Here is a 17579-nt window from a genome sequence, read left to right as displayed (position 1 = left end):
ATAGTAATTAAAAAATTCCATACAGGGGAGCCTGGGTGGCTCAGTCAGTTAAGTGTCCGACTTCGGCTCAGGTCATGATCTCGTGGCTCATGGGTTTGACCCCCACGTCGGGCTCTGCACTGACCGTCCGGAGCCTACCTGGGATTCTCTCTTTCTCCCTCTCTCTCTGCCCCTCCCTAGTTTGCCCACACTTTTTCTGTCTCAAAATAAATAAATAAACTTTAAAAAAAAAATTCAATATATTATTTAGTGCTCATCATGATAAGTATACTCTTAATCCCCTTCACATGTTCCTTTTTTTTTGTTTTTTTTGTTTTTTTTGTTTTCCCCCTTCACATATTTCACACATTCCTCCCCCACCCCCACCTCTGGTAACCACCAGTTCTCTAGAGTTAAGAGTCTTTTTTTGTGTTTGTCTCTTTTCTTCTTTGTTCATTTGTTTTGTGTCTTAGATTCCACATATGAGTGAAATCATACGGTATTTGTCTTTCTCTGACTGATTACTTTCACTTAGCATTATACCCTCTAGATCCATCCATGTTGTTGCAAATGGCAGGATTTTATTTTTTATGACTAATATCCCATTGTATGTATATACCATATCTCCTTTATCCATTCATCTATAGATGGATACTTGGGTTACTTCCATAATTTGGCTGTTGTAAATAATGCTTCACCAAATATAAGTGTTCATGTATCTTTTGAAAATATCCAGTAATGGGATTACTGGATTGTATGGTTCCATTTTCCTATTGATGGACACTTGGGCTGTTTCAAGTTTGGGGCTATTATGAATTAAGTTGCAATGTACATTCTTGTACAAATGTCTTTGTAAACATGTTTTCATTTCTTTGGGTCAAAGGGTAGTTATAGATTTAGTTTTAGAAGAAATTGACATACTTTCCATTCCCACCTGTGATGTAAGGTCATTTTAGTTGCTTCACATCCTTGTCACCATTTGTTGTTTGCCAACTTAATTGTAGCCATTTTGATGGGTGCCTAGTATAGTGTCCCATTATGGTTTAAATTAGCGTTTCTTTGATGACTAATGCTGGTGAGCAGGTTGTCATGTGCTACTAGCCATTCATCTATTTTCTGTTGTAAAGTTTCTTTTCAAATATTTTGCCTTTTTAAAAAGAATCAGATTGTTTATCTTTTTTTATAGAGTTGTGGAATTTTTTTTAATATATTCTGGATTATGGTCCTTGGTTAAAAATTATTTTTGGGGGCTCCTGGGTGGCTCAGTCAGTTGAGCATCCAACATCAGCTCAGGTCATGATCTCACGGTTCCTGAGTGTGAGCCCCATATCCAGCTCGCTGCTGTCAGCACAGAGCCCACTTCAGATCGATCCTCTGTCCCCTTCTCCCTCTTCCCCTCCCCTGCTCACTCTCTCTCAAGAATGAATACACATTACAGGGGCGCCTGGGTGGCGCAGTCGGTTAAGCATCCGACTTCAGCCAGGTCACCATCTCACGGTCTGTGAGTTTGAGCCCCGCGTCAGGCTCTGGGCTGATGGCTCAGAGCCTGGAGCCTGTTTCCGATTCTGTGTCTCCCTCTCTCTCTGCCCCTCCCCCGTTCATGCTCTGTCTCTCTCTGTCCCAAAAATAAATAAACGTTGAAAAAAAAATTAAAAAAAAAATAAATAAAATCTAGCAAAGCTAACCCTGCATAGATTTTTAATTTCTGTTGCAAAACACAAGGACTCAGTGCTACTTGTCTGAAATTGCCTTTTTTTTTTTTTTTTTTAATTTCATAATGATGTAGCTGATGCTTCAATGTTCCCTTTTTTCCCTTTCCTTCTTTCTTGGTTTTCAAGGCTTTGATAAAGTTCAAGAGTTATTTGTATTTTGAGGAAAAAGACTTTGTGGATAAAGCAGAGAAGAGCCTAAAGCAGACCCCCCATAGTGAGGTGAGTCGGTGAGTCATGATCATAAAAATGTCAGAACTAGAAAACTTTGAAGATTGGGACCAGGCTCCTAATTATAAAAGTGAGGAAAGTGAGGCCCAGAGAGGACTGAAGGGGTATGTGCTATGAGAGCTCGCCAGCCGCAGAGCAAGCGCCCTCTCCTGCCTGCTGTGATTGTGGGACCAGATCGCTCTTCCTGTGTCACCATCCCGCTTTCAGAGAGATGATCAGTGTTCTTCTAGGGACAGTCTCCAGTGCAGAGGGTAAAAGCAGCAGCCTAATAAGGAAATCCATATGCGATTGAGGAAGCAAGGCAGAGATATTTCTTCTGCTCGGGAAGTATCAAGTACAGAGGGAGGAACACTGAATAGAAGAGGAGGGGACCTTGCTCTGTGACCCAGAGGCAGCAGGAGCTGTAATGGCTTATTTAGTTCCTCTAGAACTTTCCCTACTTCCCCTTTCCAAGGTTGTTGGCCAAAGTCGTACCATAAATACAGTCTGGCCCCAAATAGGAGAAGGGGTGGAATAAAATTTTGAGCTAGAAACACTGTTCCCTAAAAATGCTGTGATCGCTGTCTAGGACAGTAATAGAAGCTAATGTAGGAGAAAATAAAGTAGGCTTCCAGTTGTTTTTAGGGGAGAAAATAGTAAAGGGAAACAGGTAATGGACCTAGGATGATACAGCCAGAAAATCCAGCCCAGGAGAAGACAGCTCTTGCTGGGAAGAACAGGCAGAGAAAGTTACTTGAGAAAAGGGGGTCTTTTCTGAAGTCCATATGTAGTGATTAAGAGAGGATATTCAGAATAATTTCCAGACAGAAAGGACAAAGAAAATGAGGATTCAGAAACTTAGAGGATCTGAAGAGATTTTCAAAGGAGAAATGCAGAAGTGAGAATCTGATGCAAGGGAAGGGATCAAATAAATAAGCTTAAGTAGGTACGGTTCTGAGGAATCGGCAGAAGACCAGTTTGTTTTTTACACAGATAGTATAACGAATAATAGAAAGAATGCTTTGGTACAGGTAATGTAGGAATTCCGAAGCAAATAAACCTAAAGACCACCATTTACATGGTGCATATAAATATGCTCTGAAAAACCTGAAGACCAGCTAGATTGGTGCATGTAAATACGCCCTAAAAATGTAAGAAGACGTTATTACACCAGCTGTATGCTCTTCTGAGAAGACATCATTACCAGTGTGGTGGCAGTGCTTGTAAAGGGTTCTCCAAGGGAGTTCTTCAGTTTGCTTGTTCTGTTGTTAAATTCTGAAGTAAAACCGTTGTTTTTGTTTCAGATAATATTTTATAAAAACGGTGTCAATCAAGGTGTGGCCTACAAAGATATTTTTGAAGGGGTTTACTTTCCGGCCATCTCACTGTATAAGAGTTGCACGGTATGTATCGTCTGTTCATCCTGTGAACAGAACTTGAGGGAAATAGGTGAATGGTTGTGACGGATGACCATTGATGTGAATTCTAGAAAGAAATCTGAGTAGCCTAAGAGTGAGATGGGAATGCGTTCCTGTTGTTACTGTTTGTTCCAAAAACAGTTGGGTGTCTTAGGAAGTATTTGCTTGGATAGTTAAAAGATTGTGCAACTAGTGTGCTCCATACTTTGACTTTGAATGTGCTGTACGGTAAATGTCATTGTTCAGTGTAAAGGATGTGAAGTATATGCATGCAGAAGTCAGCTTGGTGTTATATGTCATGATAACCCACCATCATTGGTTAGTAAGTGTTGCTTATGCCAATCTTTTTTTTAACACGATACAGTATGAAGGGGACTATCATCAGATCCTATTGTGGGGTTTTTTTGTTGTCTTTTTTTAAGTGATTTGAAAAGGTAATATCTGGAAATTTACATATACTTTTTAGTCTGTCAGTAACCACCACTGGAGTAAGATAAGGAAATCTTCAGGTAATAAACAGAAATCAACAAAAGTCTATTTTATTTACCTAATTTTTGATGGACATTAGGGTGTTGACCACTTTTAGCACTGGTGATCTATATCATTAGTTCCACTTATACCCTGAATATCATAGCTACATTTAAAAATAAAAAGTTCCCAGGTCACATTAAGCTTTTTTTCACTATTTTCCTCTGTTTTCTCCTGTCTGCTTGAATTGATCTATCCCAGGTTTCCATTAACTTTGGACCGTGCTTCAAGTATCCTCCAAAGGATCTCACTTACCGCCCTGTGAGTAACATTCACAGTGCATCCTCAGTATCTCTGCTCCTTCTTGCCATACTTATTCTGATCACCTCCTTTCTGTTTCTTGTTCCTCCCACAGATGAGTGACATGGGCTGGGGCGCTGTGGTAGAACATACTCTGGCTGATGTCTTATATCATGTGGAAACAGAAGTGGATGGGAGGCGGAGTCCTCCATGGGAACCGTGACCAGGTCCCTCTTTCTTTGCAGACATGGACTTGCTGGGGAATAAATTGGGGAGGGAGGCCTGTTTTTGTTTTTTGAACTGTTGCAAACATTCTCCCAAAGATACCGCAGGACACAGCCTGTGCTGTAGGCAAATTAAAAGTATGGGTGAGACTGGGAGACTCCCTGCTTTTCAACACTCTCCCCACTTCTGGTGACTGCTTCTATTTTGTGTGCCATATGCCAACATCTGCTGACCCCAGGATCCTTTGCGCCCCCTGTGAAACTGGTGCTGTTCCACGTATCCCTCCGACCAGGACTAGTTACCTTATTGTATTTTCTAAGGAGTGAATAATCTCGTCTAAGGCACTGACTTATTTAAAGACTTCTCCTTTTGTGGCATTGACTCCATCCCATCCGATTTCCAAGGAAGTAGTAGGCCTAGTTTCTGAGAACAGCTGAAATCAGTGGCTGTACATTCCAGATCTAAAAGGTCTTTCCTTTTGGTATGGGTTTTTATTCCTTTTGAAATATTTTTGAACACTGGGGTCTCTGAAACTACTAGGTCTCTAGAACTGTAATTGTAAAAAGAACTTGCTTGCAGCTTTAACAATTAGAAACTCTTCCCAAATAAAACCTGTCTTCAAGTGTGTGTGGCACTCTGCTTCCCTTTCGGGGTGGGTTCCTCTTGGTGACAGGGGTAGCGATGTGGGCAGTGAGGAAGGGAGCCAGCGCAGGGGGAGGGAGGCGGGTTTCTGACTATCCCAACCCCTCTTCTGCTTCCATCCTCTCTAGCCAGCTCAGCCACCCTTTTTCTCCAGTGGAAGTCACCTCAAGGAGATGAACAAGAGTTTAAAAGGGTTAATGGTGTCCCTCCAGCATTTCCCTTTGAATGTGTATGCTAACGCGTGCACGTTGTTTTCTTGCCTTACTTACCTTCCTTCCAAATACATGACAATTCAGAATACTAAAAACTGGAATGTAAGAACGAGCCTTCCCTTGAGCTCCCTTATGGCTTCCCTGTCCCCTTTTTTAATACATCAGTGACAATGCAGCCTCCCAGGAATTTCCCAAATTTCATGTGACTATTGGTACCTTAACTTGGTAGCTTTGACTAATAGATTTGTCTCCTAATGAACCATCCAGGCTGTTTTGGCCATTCCACATCTCTTAACAGGAAACCTAACAGAATCAGTGTGATTGTAGGCTGAAGGCTCAGCCTGTCACCGCTGGACACCCATTCATTCGTGGCCGGTCTTAGAGGGCAGACTTGGTCATAAAGCTGGACCATCAGAGTTTGAAGAACTCTAAGAGAATGAGGGTAGTGTTCTGTAGAGGAAGCTGGAGGTAAATTCTTTGTAATATAAATTACCACGTATTTTATTACTTGTACACCCACTCTCCATTTGATAAAATTTCTGTACATTGGATCTTCATAAATCAGGTTACAGAAGTTATGATGTTGCCTATTTATATTTCATATTCAAAAGTGTGTGTGTGTGTGTGTGTGTGTGTGTGTGTGTGTGTGTGTGTTTTGAGAAGGTTCATTTGAAGGACTCACAGGATACCCACTCTCCATGGAGTCCTCTATAAAATGGTGTCAGTGAGCATATCATCACTGACCACTTACTTTATTCCAACATAAAATTAAACAAGTGGGGAAGTGGCTCCCAGTCCCCTCAAAGACACAGTTGCACAGTTTGGAGAAGGCAAATTTTAACTGAGCTCCAAACAGTGGTGTGCAGCAAGAAAGCCCATTTCCTTGCTTCCAGCCTGCTCTTTTTTGAAATCAGTGTGTATCACTTTACACATCTTTAGATGGTCATTTTCCCTTACTTAGCTGGGGGTGGAGGATAGTCTGTTCTAGAAATACTTTCTACAGCTCTGAGGCTCCCTGGTAAATAATAATTTGGTCTGTGCTAAAAATAGACTACTCTATGAGATAAGAATAAATAAGAAGAAACACTTCTATCAGATATAAAATTTCAGTACCTCCGTAAATAGGAGCATTCCCACGACTGCTAACCTGTTTACTTAACAAGCCGGGGCTCTGTTTCTGGACGGTTTAAATCATCAGTGCTGTTATAACTAGAATGGGAAAGTTTCAAGTGGTAATGGCTGGCTTTTCATCCTACTCACCCTTCTTAGCAAAGTAATCCCACCCCAATCTATATGTGAAAGCATAAATTCTCTGAATCTTGAAAGGGGAATTTGCTCTCACCATATTCCCTCTTTTGGCCTCTCAAAATAGTAAAACAGTGACCTGTTAAAAGCCGTGAAATTGGCAGCCCTGAGCCAAGCTGGAAGCAGATGTAATTGAGTGAACTGAAGATTCAGTTTCCAAGGCACGTGGGTGGCTCAGTAGGTAAAGTGTCCAACTTCAGTTCAGGTCATGATCTTGGGGTTTGTGAGAGGCCAGTGTCAGGCTCTGCCCTGACAGTGTGGAACCGGCTTGGGAGTCTCCCTCTCTCTCTCTGCCCCTGTCTCTCTCTCTCTCTCTCTCTCTCTCTCTCTCTCTCTCTCAGAATAAATAAGTAAACCTTACAGATTCAGTTCCCTTGTTAGGTGTCAACATTCACAGAAGGGAAAATAATAAAATTTGTTTTTGTTTATCTTAGTAATATCATTAATTTTCTTCATTTGGTACCATCCTATCTTTTAATTACATAAATAAAAATCCTCAGTCATCACCTTCATCTTGCAATGCCTGTCAGCTACCAGTTCTAGAATTCTTTTAAGAATTGATTTAGGCTTGGAGCACCTGGGTGGTTCTGTCAGTAAGCATCCGACTATTGATTTCAGCTCAGGTCATGATCTTGGGGTTCGTGAGTTCGAGCCCTACATCAGGCTCTGCACTGAGCCTGCTTGGGATTCTCCCTCTGTCACTCCTACTCTCTCTGTCTAAATAAACTTTAAAAAATTGAATTAGGCTTGTGCTTATTGTGGAAATTAAGTACTCATGAAAGATTCTGGCAGCAGATTCTAAATAATTGAGTGACCTATGTCCCCAGTAGTTTTTCCTTTTAATGAGCTCGGGGATCTAGTTTAATTAAAATCTTTGTCCAGGACTCCTTTAGCATGAAGTTGCTGTTTACTAGAATGATTTTTTTTTTTTTTTAAGAGTAGAATTTTTAAACAGGTACAGACTGAAGTTTGCGTCTTAGTTATAACTCTTTATTCTGACTGGTGCCCATGGAAGAAATAGGGTAACTAGTTTAATTAGTTTCATATCTTTTTCAATCAAGAAAACTTAGACTACATTTCTAGAACGCATCCGCTGTGGGGAGTTACTTGGTCTTTGATGCAGCTCTCTACCTGTTTGGTAGAGGAGCAGAGAGTTGCTGGAGTCCCTTTTGTAAGACCCCCCACACACTGCGGGGAATGGAGCTCTTGAGCCCCTAAAGTATGAGGTCCCAGTCCTTGTACTTGCACCCTGTGTCAGCTAGTAGCATTTTATAAAGATGTTTTTAAATAGATGTGTAAGGGCCCAGAAGGAAGTTTTACAAATATTTTGGAGCCCTTAACCTTCATTTCAGAGCTAATCATTGAATAGAGTTAGAAAGCTCTTTCTCTTAAAAGCTCTGTCCCCATTTTCTTGGTCCTAAAATTTTGCCAGTCCCAGCATCCTAAATATACTCCAGCCCATTCCACAGTCCCTGGATGAAGAGCTTAAACAGACTTGTAGGCTTCTAGCAGGGATCTCCCTGAAGGGCATGCGAGCCAGTGCGCTAGAAACAGTTGGAAGCAGCAGGCTGGTCCTTAACACCTGGCGTCAGGAGCGGGGCTGGACTCCAGGTGCTTGCGCAGGTGGTTGGCAAAGTCCACCTGGGTCTGTGATAAGACCTGGTTGATGATCGTCTTTGGCAGCCATCCCTAGAGTAGAAGATAGAAGAATTTGGCCACCTTGTGGGTGGTGTTCCCCTGTAGACACCTCTGTACCCTGTCACAAACATGGATTGCTTGGGGCTTGGTCTTCCAGCTCTGTTTATAGGTGTGACCTTGGAGTTGACCCGGGAGGACTGCCCTACTGCCCTGCTGTGTCATGACCGTGTAAGAACGGTCAATTGTGTCAAGACAAAGGTCAATTGTGTGACCCTGAGCTAGCAACCATATCTTTGGGGGCCTAAGTTTCCTTCTTTCCAAACGGGCAACTACAGAGTTGAAATTTGATATGAGGTAAAAGGGAGCTATTGTAGTCTGTGGAGATGATGGAATAGCAGGCCGATACTCAAGCCTCGTCTTTCTCCCAACAGTCTGTCTCTCAAAATGGAGGAGGGTTTTTCCTGTTCTTGCAGGATCACGTGGGAGGGTAAGAGTCAGTTTTTCTCCCCACCCCCTACCCACTAGCCACCTCTTGTGCCCCTCACCTTGAGGTCAATACTGAGCAGCCACGTGAGTTTGGTCTTCGAGGGACTTCCGGCCAGGGGACGGAGCACCATGCAAGTGGGACCATGCTCTCCTCTGGCAAATGGAGAGCAGTCCAGTCAGGAGGACAAGGCAGAATGCTCTTTTTATGCTGACCAGTTATACGAGCCACACTTCTCTGGTACCTTGTCTTTTCTAAGTCTCAGAACTATTTTGTCAAGGGTGATAAACTTAACAGTTGGCCTGGTTACCAGCTCACCGGAACACATGCTGGTTGGGGCTGGAGCCTGAAGGCCCCCTGTGGTGCCTGTGAGTTGCCGGATGCCAGGGAAAGGGTCCCGGGTGATGGGTGTGGCCCCTCACAAACAGCAGCTGTGTTCTAAGCAGTATGGCTTGCATTTCAGTCGCCAGTATGGCCAGACCTGAGCGTACCAGCTAAACCTCAGCCCTACCTCATGTTTTAGAAAATTATTAAGGTTCTTAAACTTTCTAGGAAGGTTGGTTAGGGCCGAACTTGTCTTCCTCCATATTCCTGTGCAAAAGGCAGTTGAAGGTAGGGACCAAGGACTGGTTTCTTGGAGCCGAGGATTCATCACACCCTCGCCGGGCACGTGCCCACAAGCCTGCGTGAGGGAAGAGAGCTTTTGGGCGACTGCCAGTATTACCTGATGATGCCTTTCTGCTCGGGCATCTCACCGAAACGTGTGGCCGTGCCAGCCAGCACGCAGGTGGAGCCTCGGCGCTTAGTGCAGCGCACGCTCACGAAGTCCCGGGGCCCCACGAGGTTTCCTGCTGATTCTGCAGCCAACTCGTGGGTGATGACTGTATCTTTTCCAATCTTCTGCAGGACCTACCGGCCACGGGGAGCCAGAATCATTAGCCAGTGCTGAGGCTAAGGCACCACCCACAGCTTGCAACCTTTTTGGCACACCTTTCAGACTGGGCTCCCATGGGTTCCTGCCACCCACACCTGGAATCTCCTCACCTTAATCTCCTTGACGTTCGGGTTCCACTCTCCCATCGCTTCCATGTGCTCCACAAGCTCTTCATAAAGCCTCTCCATGGGCTGGTCCACCACCACCTCCAACCGGAACACCTTGCCCATATCTGGGACCACTTTACTCAGTACCGTGTCCCCATTTGCCTGTCAGGGAGAAAAAAAGGAGCTTTAGGATAAAGTTTACAGAAAAATATTCCTAGGCAGGAATATGACAAGGACAGGCAAGGCAGGAAGGGGAACAGCACAAAGAACTCTAAGCATGAGGAAGCCTAAAATTGCTTCTTCTCAGACAGTTGGTCATCTTTCCCGCCATGAGCCTCATACATCTGCTGAAACCTTGAGCAGTAACCTGCCTGCTTCTGGACCCTTGTTTCTTGGTAGTAAATGTGGGTAGGTCCAACTGAAAAGGCCCCCCTACCTGACCTCAGAAGCTCAAATTTCCTGAGCAAAACAAAACTGGAAGCGGGAAAGTCTGGTCTACAACCAGCTCATTACGTACACACAGTATTGGGTGAGATCTTAAGGATGTTTTCAGTCCTCATTTTACACCAGAAAGATGTAGAGACCCTTGGGGCACTGCTGGGTCTCCATCCCCGATTTCCTGACTCCCAAACTAGTGTCTGCTAACTCAGAACTTGGGAGAAGGAGAGGGTTTACCTGAACTCTGGACACTAGGCAGCATGTAAGTTAAAACCACTTGCTGCGTGAGGCAGGAATTGTGAGAATGGCCTTGAGGATGGCAATGGAACAGTGAGGCACGGGGGTTCCAGGCCCACCCTCACCTGCTGGTTCTCCTTCTTCCAGCCGTCCCGGCTGCTGAGGATGCCCAGGGCCTTCTGCATGGCTTCCTCTCCCTGCTGGATATAGGCCAGCTCCTGGTCACTGTAGAGAGTGTCTTCCAGCTGAGAACCTGGATACACAGCCCAGGAGAGACCGAGCTTGCTTCCGTTTCCTTAGCCTATCACCCGCCCCCACCTGCCACCCGCGCTTCCATCCTTGAGTCTGGATCTGCTCTTTCCTCTGAAGAGCCAAGGCCAAAGTCATAGGGTCCGGCCTGCAGGTGAAGTTAGACACACAGCTACAGCCGACAGGGGGTCTGCAGAGCCTTGCACCCCAGTCCCACCCCCTCAAAGTGAGAAAGGCCAGCTGAGGGCTAGTTAGGGGGAGGTGGGTCGTGCACAGAGCAATGTACACAAGCTCCTGCCACTGGCACAAGCCCAGAAGCGTCAGCACTCACCAAGCAGAGAACTCCGACGCCGAGCCTGGTTAATCCATGCACCTGGGGTCGGGCCCCCTAGTGCCCTCCGGTTCAGCTCCTGGCCGATGGCCAGCACGGCTTGGTGCCTCAGCCCTGCAGAGAGGAGAGAATATTGTTGCGTAGAACAGAGGAATCCCCTTAGAGCGAGATGGTTCCACCCCTTCGTTTTGCCACAGGGGAGGAAATGCGTGGAGGGAGACGTAACTTGCACAGGAACACAGATCCCTGGTGGGGTCTGAATGAGAGCCAGGCCACCTCCACCCAGTGCTGTCACTCTGTGCCAGGCCGCCTTTGGGCCCAGAGTCGGTCTTCCATCTGGGCTGGCCAGGCCTGGTGCTGCCTGGAGGCAGGGGCTGCACCAGAACCTGCTGCAGTTTCCTTCTTGAAAGGGAAAGAAGCTCTGTTCAAACAAGCAGAAAAATCCTGGCTGTGGAAGGAGAATTCAAGACCCCCAGCCCTTGAGGCCTGTGTAGCTGTCAGCAGCTGGGGTCCTTCACATGAGTAACTGCTCTGCGTGCCACTGGGGTCTGAGCAAGGGATCCTGTTGATCTGGTGGAACAGCCCTACTGCTGGGCCGGGTCTCTAAGCACGGCTTCCTTCTAAACAGAACCCAGGGATGCCTGGGTGGGTGGCTCAGTCCAGTTTGGGTTTTGGCTCAGGTCATGATCTCACAGTTTGTGAGTTTAAGCCCTGCATTGGGATCCACGCTGACAGTGCAGGGCCTGCTTGGGATTCATTCTCTCTCTCTCTCTTTCTCTCTCTGCCTCTCCACTGCTTGTGTGTTCTCTCTCTCTCAAAATAAATAAACTTAAGAAAATAAAATAAACGGAAGCCTGTTCAACCCAGGGTAATTGGAAAGGACTTTAGATTGGTTTGTGTACCCTTCAGTGACTGCAGGGGACTGACTAGGATGGCCCTGGGTCCTGATTAGCTCTACCAAACCAGACTTCAGTACCTGGTTCTGCTTCCTCCTTGTAGGATGGGAACACGACTTCCTGCTGCACCCACTTCCTCTCTCTGCCTTGCTCTTCGGGGCCTTCCCCACTTTCTTTTTTTTCTCCTCTCTTCCCTGCCCATGATGTCTCAGGCCTGCCAACACTGCTCACTGGCGTCAAGGCTCACTCCCACCTCTGCCACTGTGGCTGTGGCTCTCTTGGTACCCTTAGTGCCAATCCAGGCAAAGTTCAAGAAAGATTGGTGCCCCAGAGAGGACAGCACAAGTGACAGAATCCAGAAGAGACAGAGGCGTCTTCGTATCCAGGCCAACCATTCAGGTGGGAAAAGGGAGGTCCCAGAAGGTGAGAGATTTGCTCACATTCACCCAACAAGAGGCGCAAGTGAGATGAGCGCGGAGTGGCCGCCACCCCGCCCCCCCCCCCCCCCCACCGTCCCAGTAACCACATGGCCTCCACACGGCCAGCCTCTCGCCCCAGAACTCACCCTTCATGTTGCGAACGTGTCTATAGGAGCTCCCAGCACACAGCTTGAACGTCGCTAGGAGCATTGTTTCCAGGTGGCGGGGGACAGGCAGGGTAACGGTGCTGCTGCCACTGCTGCTGTGGCCTCTGCTCACGAGGGTGGCTTCTTCCCTCCTTCCCCAGCTGTCAACGTCTACCTCTGGGTCCTGCGGCTGTGGCTGCGCCCAGCTGCATGTCCCGTGTCTTAAATGCCCCCCAGCTGAAGGCTGTATTTCATCATCAGGAGATAAAAAAGCCATCACTCGCTATGCAAAGGAAAGGGTCAAGGGCAGAGGGATTGCCTCACGCCATGGCTTTGGCCATTTGCGGGGAGGCGGGGGGGGGGGGGGGAGGCGGGTGCACAGAAAGGAGCAGGGAGGTTGGTGCCAGACTCCAGCGGATGGAGCGGGGAGAAAAAGCAGCAGCTGAGGTCAAGGCCGTTTAGAAGAAAGCATACACCATCCAACTGTGGTATTCAAAGAGCATGTGAAATGCAGATTTCCGGCCCTTGGCCTCAGAAACTCTAGATCTAACCCGGTCTAGAATTGAGGCTAGAATGCCCGGGTTGCCGCGCAGGTATCCTGTGAACTGCACGCTACTCTTTGAGAAACCCTGCCCCGGTCTGGGACAAAGTCTTTTCCCTTTAAGGTTGAACTTGTGGTTGCTTTCAAGCCAGATTCACCTAGCAAGAGTATTGGGGGCGAGAGAAGCACACTGGCTTGGCCCCTGGCCCAGGGCCTTCTGTGTGAGAGAGTTCTGTGTCCTAGCACTGCTGTCCAGAGTCAGGGAGGGAAGGCCTGAAAAGTGGGGAGCAGTGGTGGTCCCCACTGGCTCTTGCTGGGTTCCTCACTATAGAAAGATGAAGGGGACAGGACCTGTTCAGGTTGGCCCAGTACCCGGAGCCCCTACAGAACAGAGTCCCACACCTGCCCTGTCAACTCCTCATGGAGAGTGGGAAGGGTCCAGTAATCCAGAGGCCCTTGTCCTGGGCTCCTCTCCGAGCGGTGGCTGCCTGGAGGCCCAGTTCTCGAGGCCCACTGTGGGCCCTCTTCCCCTGGAGACCTTCCTTGACCACCTCAACCTTCTGGAATGGTTTGTTCTTCTGAAGCACACCCTGTCACTACCCCCAGAGGGCTCATCATCTCAAGTCCCCTTTTGTATAACAGTTGGTAAGTGTTGGCTTGTCTCTTCTGTGGGACTGTTTCTCCCTGAGGCATGTCCCCTTCCCCGCATCCCCCCCCCCCCCCCCGCCGCCCCCACACTCAGCTCGAGGCGGGGCACAGAGCAGACTGGTGCTTCTCTGTTGGGTGAACAGTTGCGGGGCCGCAGGGGTGGGGGGTGGGGGCGTAGCTATGTCTTTGGCTTAGGAAACGTGCCTGTAGGCTTCGTTTCCAGCCCCTGTGGAGTCCTGGGGAAGACAACACCAAAGGGATGGGCCTTGGCCTCTGGTTCATCTCTGGCCTGGGTGAGGGGTTGGGGGGGACTTAACCTTTCACAGGCTGGAAAGAGGAGGTGCAGAGGGCATGCGGCAGAAGTCGGACACCAGGTACCCAGGCTTCTCCTCTCTGCCTGTACACGTGAGCCCTCATGCACATGTGTACCTCAGTGGAGGTGGTGGGGAGTGGGGAGGGGCTTATTATGGACGGATGGTGCAGAAAATGTTCAAGGCCCTGCTGTTGCCATCCTGTGGAGAGTTATGGCCACTGTGAGAGGGCGCAGCTGGGGGTGGGGGGGAGACTTCGGGACTGAGGCACACAGCTGTTGCTGATGTCAGAAGCTGCCACTGACTCAGGGAGGGGTGCTGGTGGCCTCCCCCAAGGCCAAGGCCCTTTATCCTCCCTCATCCTTTCCAGGACGAATGACTAGTTAACTCTCACTGTCCCTCTGAGCAGTAAGGTGGGGGGACAGGTCTGGAATTACCTCTGGCTCTAGGAGTCGTCTGTGTCTGGCTTTGCTATTTGAGGAGGGCAGAGCCCCCAAGGAAGGAGACCAGGTGGACACAGCGGGCCAGGGAGAGAGGCAGGGCCTGGAGAAGAGAGGACTCCACTCATTCCTTCAACGCCCCCTTGCTGAGTGTCCACTGTGCACCCGGGGGTCAGGTGGGGAGCCTGGGGGCTGCAGTGGGGAAAGCACAGGTGTCCTATTCTCGGTCCCAGGCCCGCCTCTCGCTTCGTGATTGCGAGCCACTCACTACTTCCATCCAGACTCGCTGATCTGTGAAATGGGGATATGTTTTCTTTTTCTTTTCCTGGGTGTGACCCAGCTGAAATCAGGTGATACGTCAGGAGCCCACAGAGTAAGTCCAGACTTCTTAGCCCAATCTCTGGGCCCTCCAGCTTCGCACCCTAGCTGTCTTCTCCGGCAGGGCTCAGCAAGTTCCTCAGGGGCCTGCCCTGTGCACACCTTCATGGCTGGGTAGCTCACAGCATCACCTCCCCTCAAAGATCCCCCTTGGGCCCCACTCACTCTGCTCTTTAACTAGAATTCAATACTTTTTCCTTTGGGCCCTCTTGGCAAATGTGTAGCACAGTATCAGTAAGACCATTCTCCCCCACATATACCTTTTTAAAGTTATTTGAGTACTTTTCGCTTCACAGCAAAATTGAGAGGAAGGTACAGAGATTTTTCATGTACCCCCTGTCCCCACACGTGCAGCCCCCCCCCCCCCTTTTACATGTCTGTAAGCTCCATAAGGACCTGTAAACTCTAGGAGAATTTGGCTCTTTTGCAGGTTCTTGAATCCCCAGCACTTCGCACAGTACTAATGACAAGATCTTGAATCAATGTTTAATGAATGATTAGAAAGCATGATTAGAAAGAACTCTGTGCTTTCTCAATAAATACTGATTTGTAAATTCTCAATAAATACTGATTTTCTTCTACTTCTTAAGGGTGATCAGCCTGGAGGTGAGGACAAACCCGGGCTGCTTATAGGGTAAATGCTTATTCAGTATTGAAAAAATGTGGTGTTTTCCTCCATAGGTGCCACCGTGAGAGGGAAGCAGAAAGTTAATGCAAACTTGACTTGTTGGACTTGAGGTAATTATGGGTATAGTCAGTACTTAATTCCTTAATTCAAGTCGGTCACTGGTATTTCACAAGGTATCCTTATTTGATTCTTGTTTTTAAATGAAAGAGGATTCAATTTTATTTCTTTTTTTAAAAAATATTTATTTATATTTGAGAGACAGAGAGAGAGACAGAGCACGAGTAGGGGAGGGGCAGAGAGAAGAGGGAGACACAGAATCCAAAGCAGGCTCCAGGCTCCGAGCTGTCAGCACAGGGCCTGATCCGGGGCTTGAACTCACAAACTGCGAGATCATGACTTGAGCCAAAGTCAGACTTTTCACTGACTGAGCCACCCAGGTGCCTCACAAGGTATCCTTATGTGTACAAAGGAGACTGCTAAGTATCAGTTCATCGAGGGTATGGCATCTATCCCAAGAATCCAGCACATATCAGATATTGAGCGGATTATAGTAGCTGACGCTGAGCACTCTTTCTGTTCCAGGCACTGTTCTAAGCTCTTCACCCATATTAACTTACTTTATTCTTACAACCACCACCCAAGAAGTTGTTACTATAGTCATACCTATTTTCCAGATGAGGAAATCGAGGCACTGAGGTAAGCAGCTTGACCAAACTTAGACAGCTATGAAGATGCTGGTATGCAAAACCAGACAATCTAGTCTGTGCTTTGTTATACAGCTTAACCTTTTTTTTTTTTTTTAGCTTATTTACTTCTTTTGAGAGAGGGAGAGGGAGCACAGGCAGGGGAGGGGCAGAGAGAGAGAGAGAATCCCAAGGAGTCTTGCTTTTGTCTGTCAGCGCAGAGTGTTCGATCCCATGAATCGTGAGATCATGACCTGAGCCGAAACCAAGAGTCAGATGCTCAACCAACTGTGCCACCCAGGCACCCCTACAGCTTAACCTTTTATTTTTTATTTATTATTATTTTTTTAAATTTTTTTTAACGTTTATTTATTTTTGAGACAGAGAGAGACAGAGCATGAATGGGGGAGGGTCAGAGAGAGGGAGACACAGAATCTGAAACAGGCTCCAGGCTCTGAGTGGTCAGCACAGAGCCCGACGCAGGGCTCGAACTCACGGAGTGTGAGATCGTGACCTGAGCCGAAGTCAGCCACTTAACCGACTGAGCCACCCAGGCGCCCACAGCTTAACTTTTTAAAATCTCAAGTTTCTCTCTGAAAACCAGGGCCAACTATTAAGTTATATTTGGTCCCTTGTTTCCCTTTCACTTTCCATCTCCCCTACAGGTGAGCCAGACTTTAGGTCACCTTGCCCAGGGATTTGGGCACAGAAAACAAAGCTTTCTGCCTTTTGGAATAGCTTAATCCAGAAGAGCAAACTGAAGGTGGGTGGGATAAATTTAACCTTCCAGATTTTTTTGACCTGTACACTATTTTAAGAAAATTTTGAATCAGTTGCCAACATAACTATAGCAACAACAGATAGACCAGTGGCTGGCTGCCAGGGGCTGGAAAGGAGGGAGCAGTTAAATTCAAAGGGCCAGGAATATTGGGTACATAACTATATGCAGTTGTTAAAGCTCCTAGGACTGTGTACATTGAAAGAGGGGATTTTACTGTATGTAAATGATACAGCAAAAAATCTGGTCTTAGAGATAAATCCCCAGGCCATCTGGATATCTGACCTTGAAATACACTCAGCACTGAACCCTCGCTCTTCTTTTTGTCCTTGCTAGGGGCTAGCTGGCTGCCCAGAGCAGCCACAGTTGAGGCCATTTTCTACCCCTGGGTTTAGCCAAGTGACAGCAACCGCTATTGAGTGGCTGGAATTAGGGGAAAAATTTTTTTCTTTTAAAAAGGGGAATGGGTACAAAAAGGGGAAAAAGAGGCAAAGTGGTGAAGAGAGATAGGAGAAAACAAAAGAAGAACTTGATTTTATTCTCTACTTCAAGACCCCAGGCAGAACCGGAGAAGCAGAGAGGTAGGGGAGTCCTAACCAAGTGCACCCACCCAGATGAGTAAACAGCCAGCCTCCATTTCCTAGGGTTGGTTTTCTAATTTTTTCAGGCTAGGAGATCAAGGGATGGGATAGGAAAAATTACTTTTGATTTTGGATCACTTAACTGGATACAAGACCTGCTTAGTTGGAAAGCAAGCGTCCACCAAGCAGTCTCTTGCTCTTCTTACCTGGGAGCTGCTGGAGGGTGATGGGGGTGGGGCATGGC

General features: G+C 47.2%; 2 protein-coding genes across 5 annotated transcripts in view; one reads left to right on the top strand and one right to left on the bottom strand.

Annotated features, from left to right (window-relative positions):
* Nucleotides 1–9664, top strand: part of ASH2L (ASH2 like, histone lysine methyltransferase complex subunit) — a 35032-nt gene extending 25368 nt beyond the window's left edge. For 3 of the 4 annotated variants that reach the window (XM_047856600.1, XM_047856603.1, XM_047856602.1), the window contains exons 13-16: nucleotides 1818–1910; nucleotides 3203–3301; nucleotides 4046–4105; nucleotides 4200–4936. In XM_047856600.1, coding sequence (XP_047712556.1) covers nucleotides 1818–1910; nucleotides 3203–3301; nucleotides 4046–4105; nucleotides 4200–4307 — 360 coding nt within the window. In that variant the 3' untranslated portion in view covers nucleotides 4308–4936. Of the gene's footprint in view, nucleotides 1–1817; nucleotides 1911–3202; nucleotides 3302–4045; nucleotides 4106–4199; nucleotides 4937–9496 lie in introns of those variants that run through there. The other variant, XM_047856601.1, reaches the window with a different exon arrangement.
* Nucleotides 7443–12444, bottom strand: STAR (steroidogenic acute regulatory protein). Its single transcript, XM_047856607.1, has 7 exons — nucleotides 12348–12444; nucleotides 10887–11000; nucleotides 10432–10559; nucleotides 9635–9793; nucleotides 9315–9499; nucleotides 8652–8745; nucleotides 7443–8157 (listed from the first exon to the last, which is right to left on the bottom strand). Exons 1-7 carry the CDS (start codon nucleotides 12409–12411, stop codon nucleotides 8044–8046), a joined length of 858 nt encoding a protein of 285 aa, XP_047712563.1. The 5' UTR covers nucleotides 12412–12444; the 3' UTR covers nucleotides 7443–8043.
* Between the last annotated feature and the right edge of the window lie 5135 nt (nucleotides 12445–17579).

The sequence above is a fragment of the Prionailurus viverrinus genome, chromosome B1, assembly GCF_022837055.1.
Source record: "Prionailurus viverrinus isolate Anna chromosome B1, UM_Priviv_1.0, whole genome shotgun sequence".
NCBI lineage: Eukaryota > Metazoa > Chordata > Mammalia > Carnivora > Felidae > Prionailurus > Prionailurus viverrinus.
Note: the sequence above shows the minus strand (reverse complement) of the source record. Positions and strands in the feature narration are given on the sequence as shown.

Excerpts from the sequence above, each read along its gene's own strand:
- STAR (XM_047856607.1), bottom strand. The coding sequence starts at position 12,411 with ATGCTCCTAGCGACGTTCAAGCTGTGTGCTGGGAGCTCCTATAGACAC. Across the intron at positions 9,500-9,634 it reads CGAACGTCAAGGAGATTAAG|GTCCTGCAGAAGATTGGAAA; the intron begins GTGAGGAGATTC and ends CGTGGCCGGTAG. Across the intron at positions 8,158-8,651 it reads TGCTCAGTATTGACCTCAAG|GGATGGCTGCCAAAGACGAT; the intron begins GTGAGGGGCACA and ends CTTCTACTCTAG.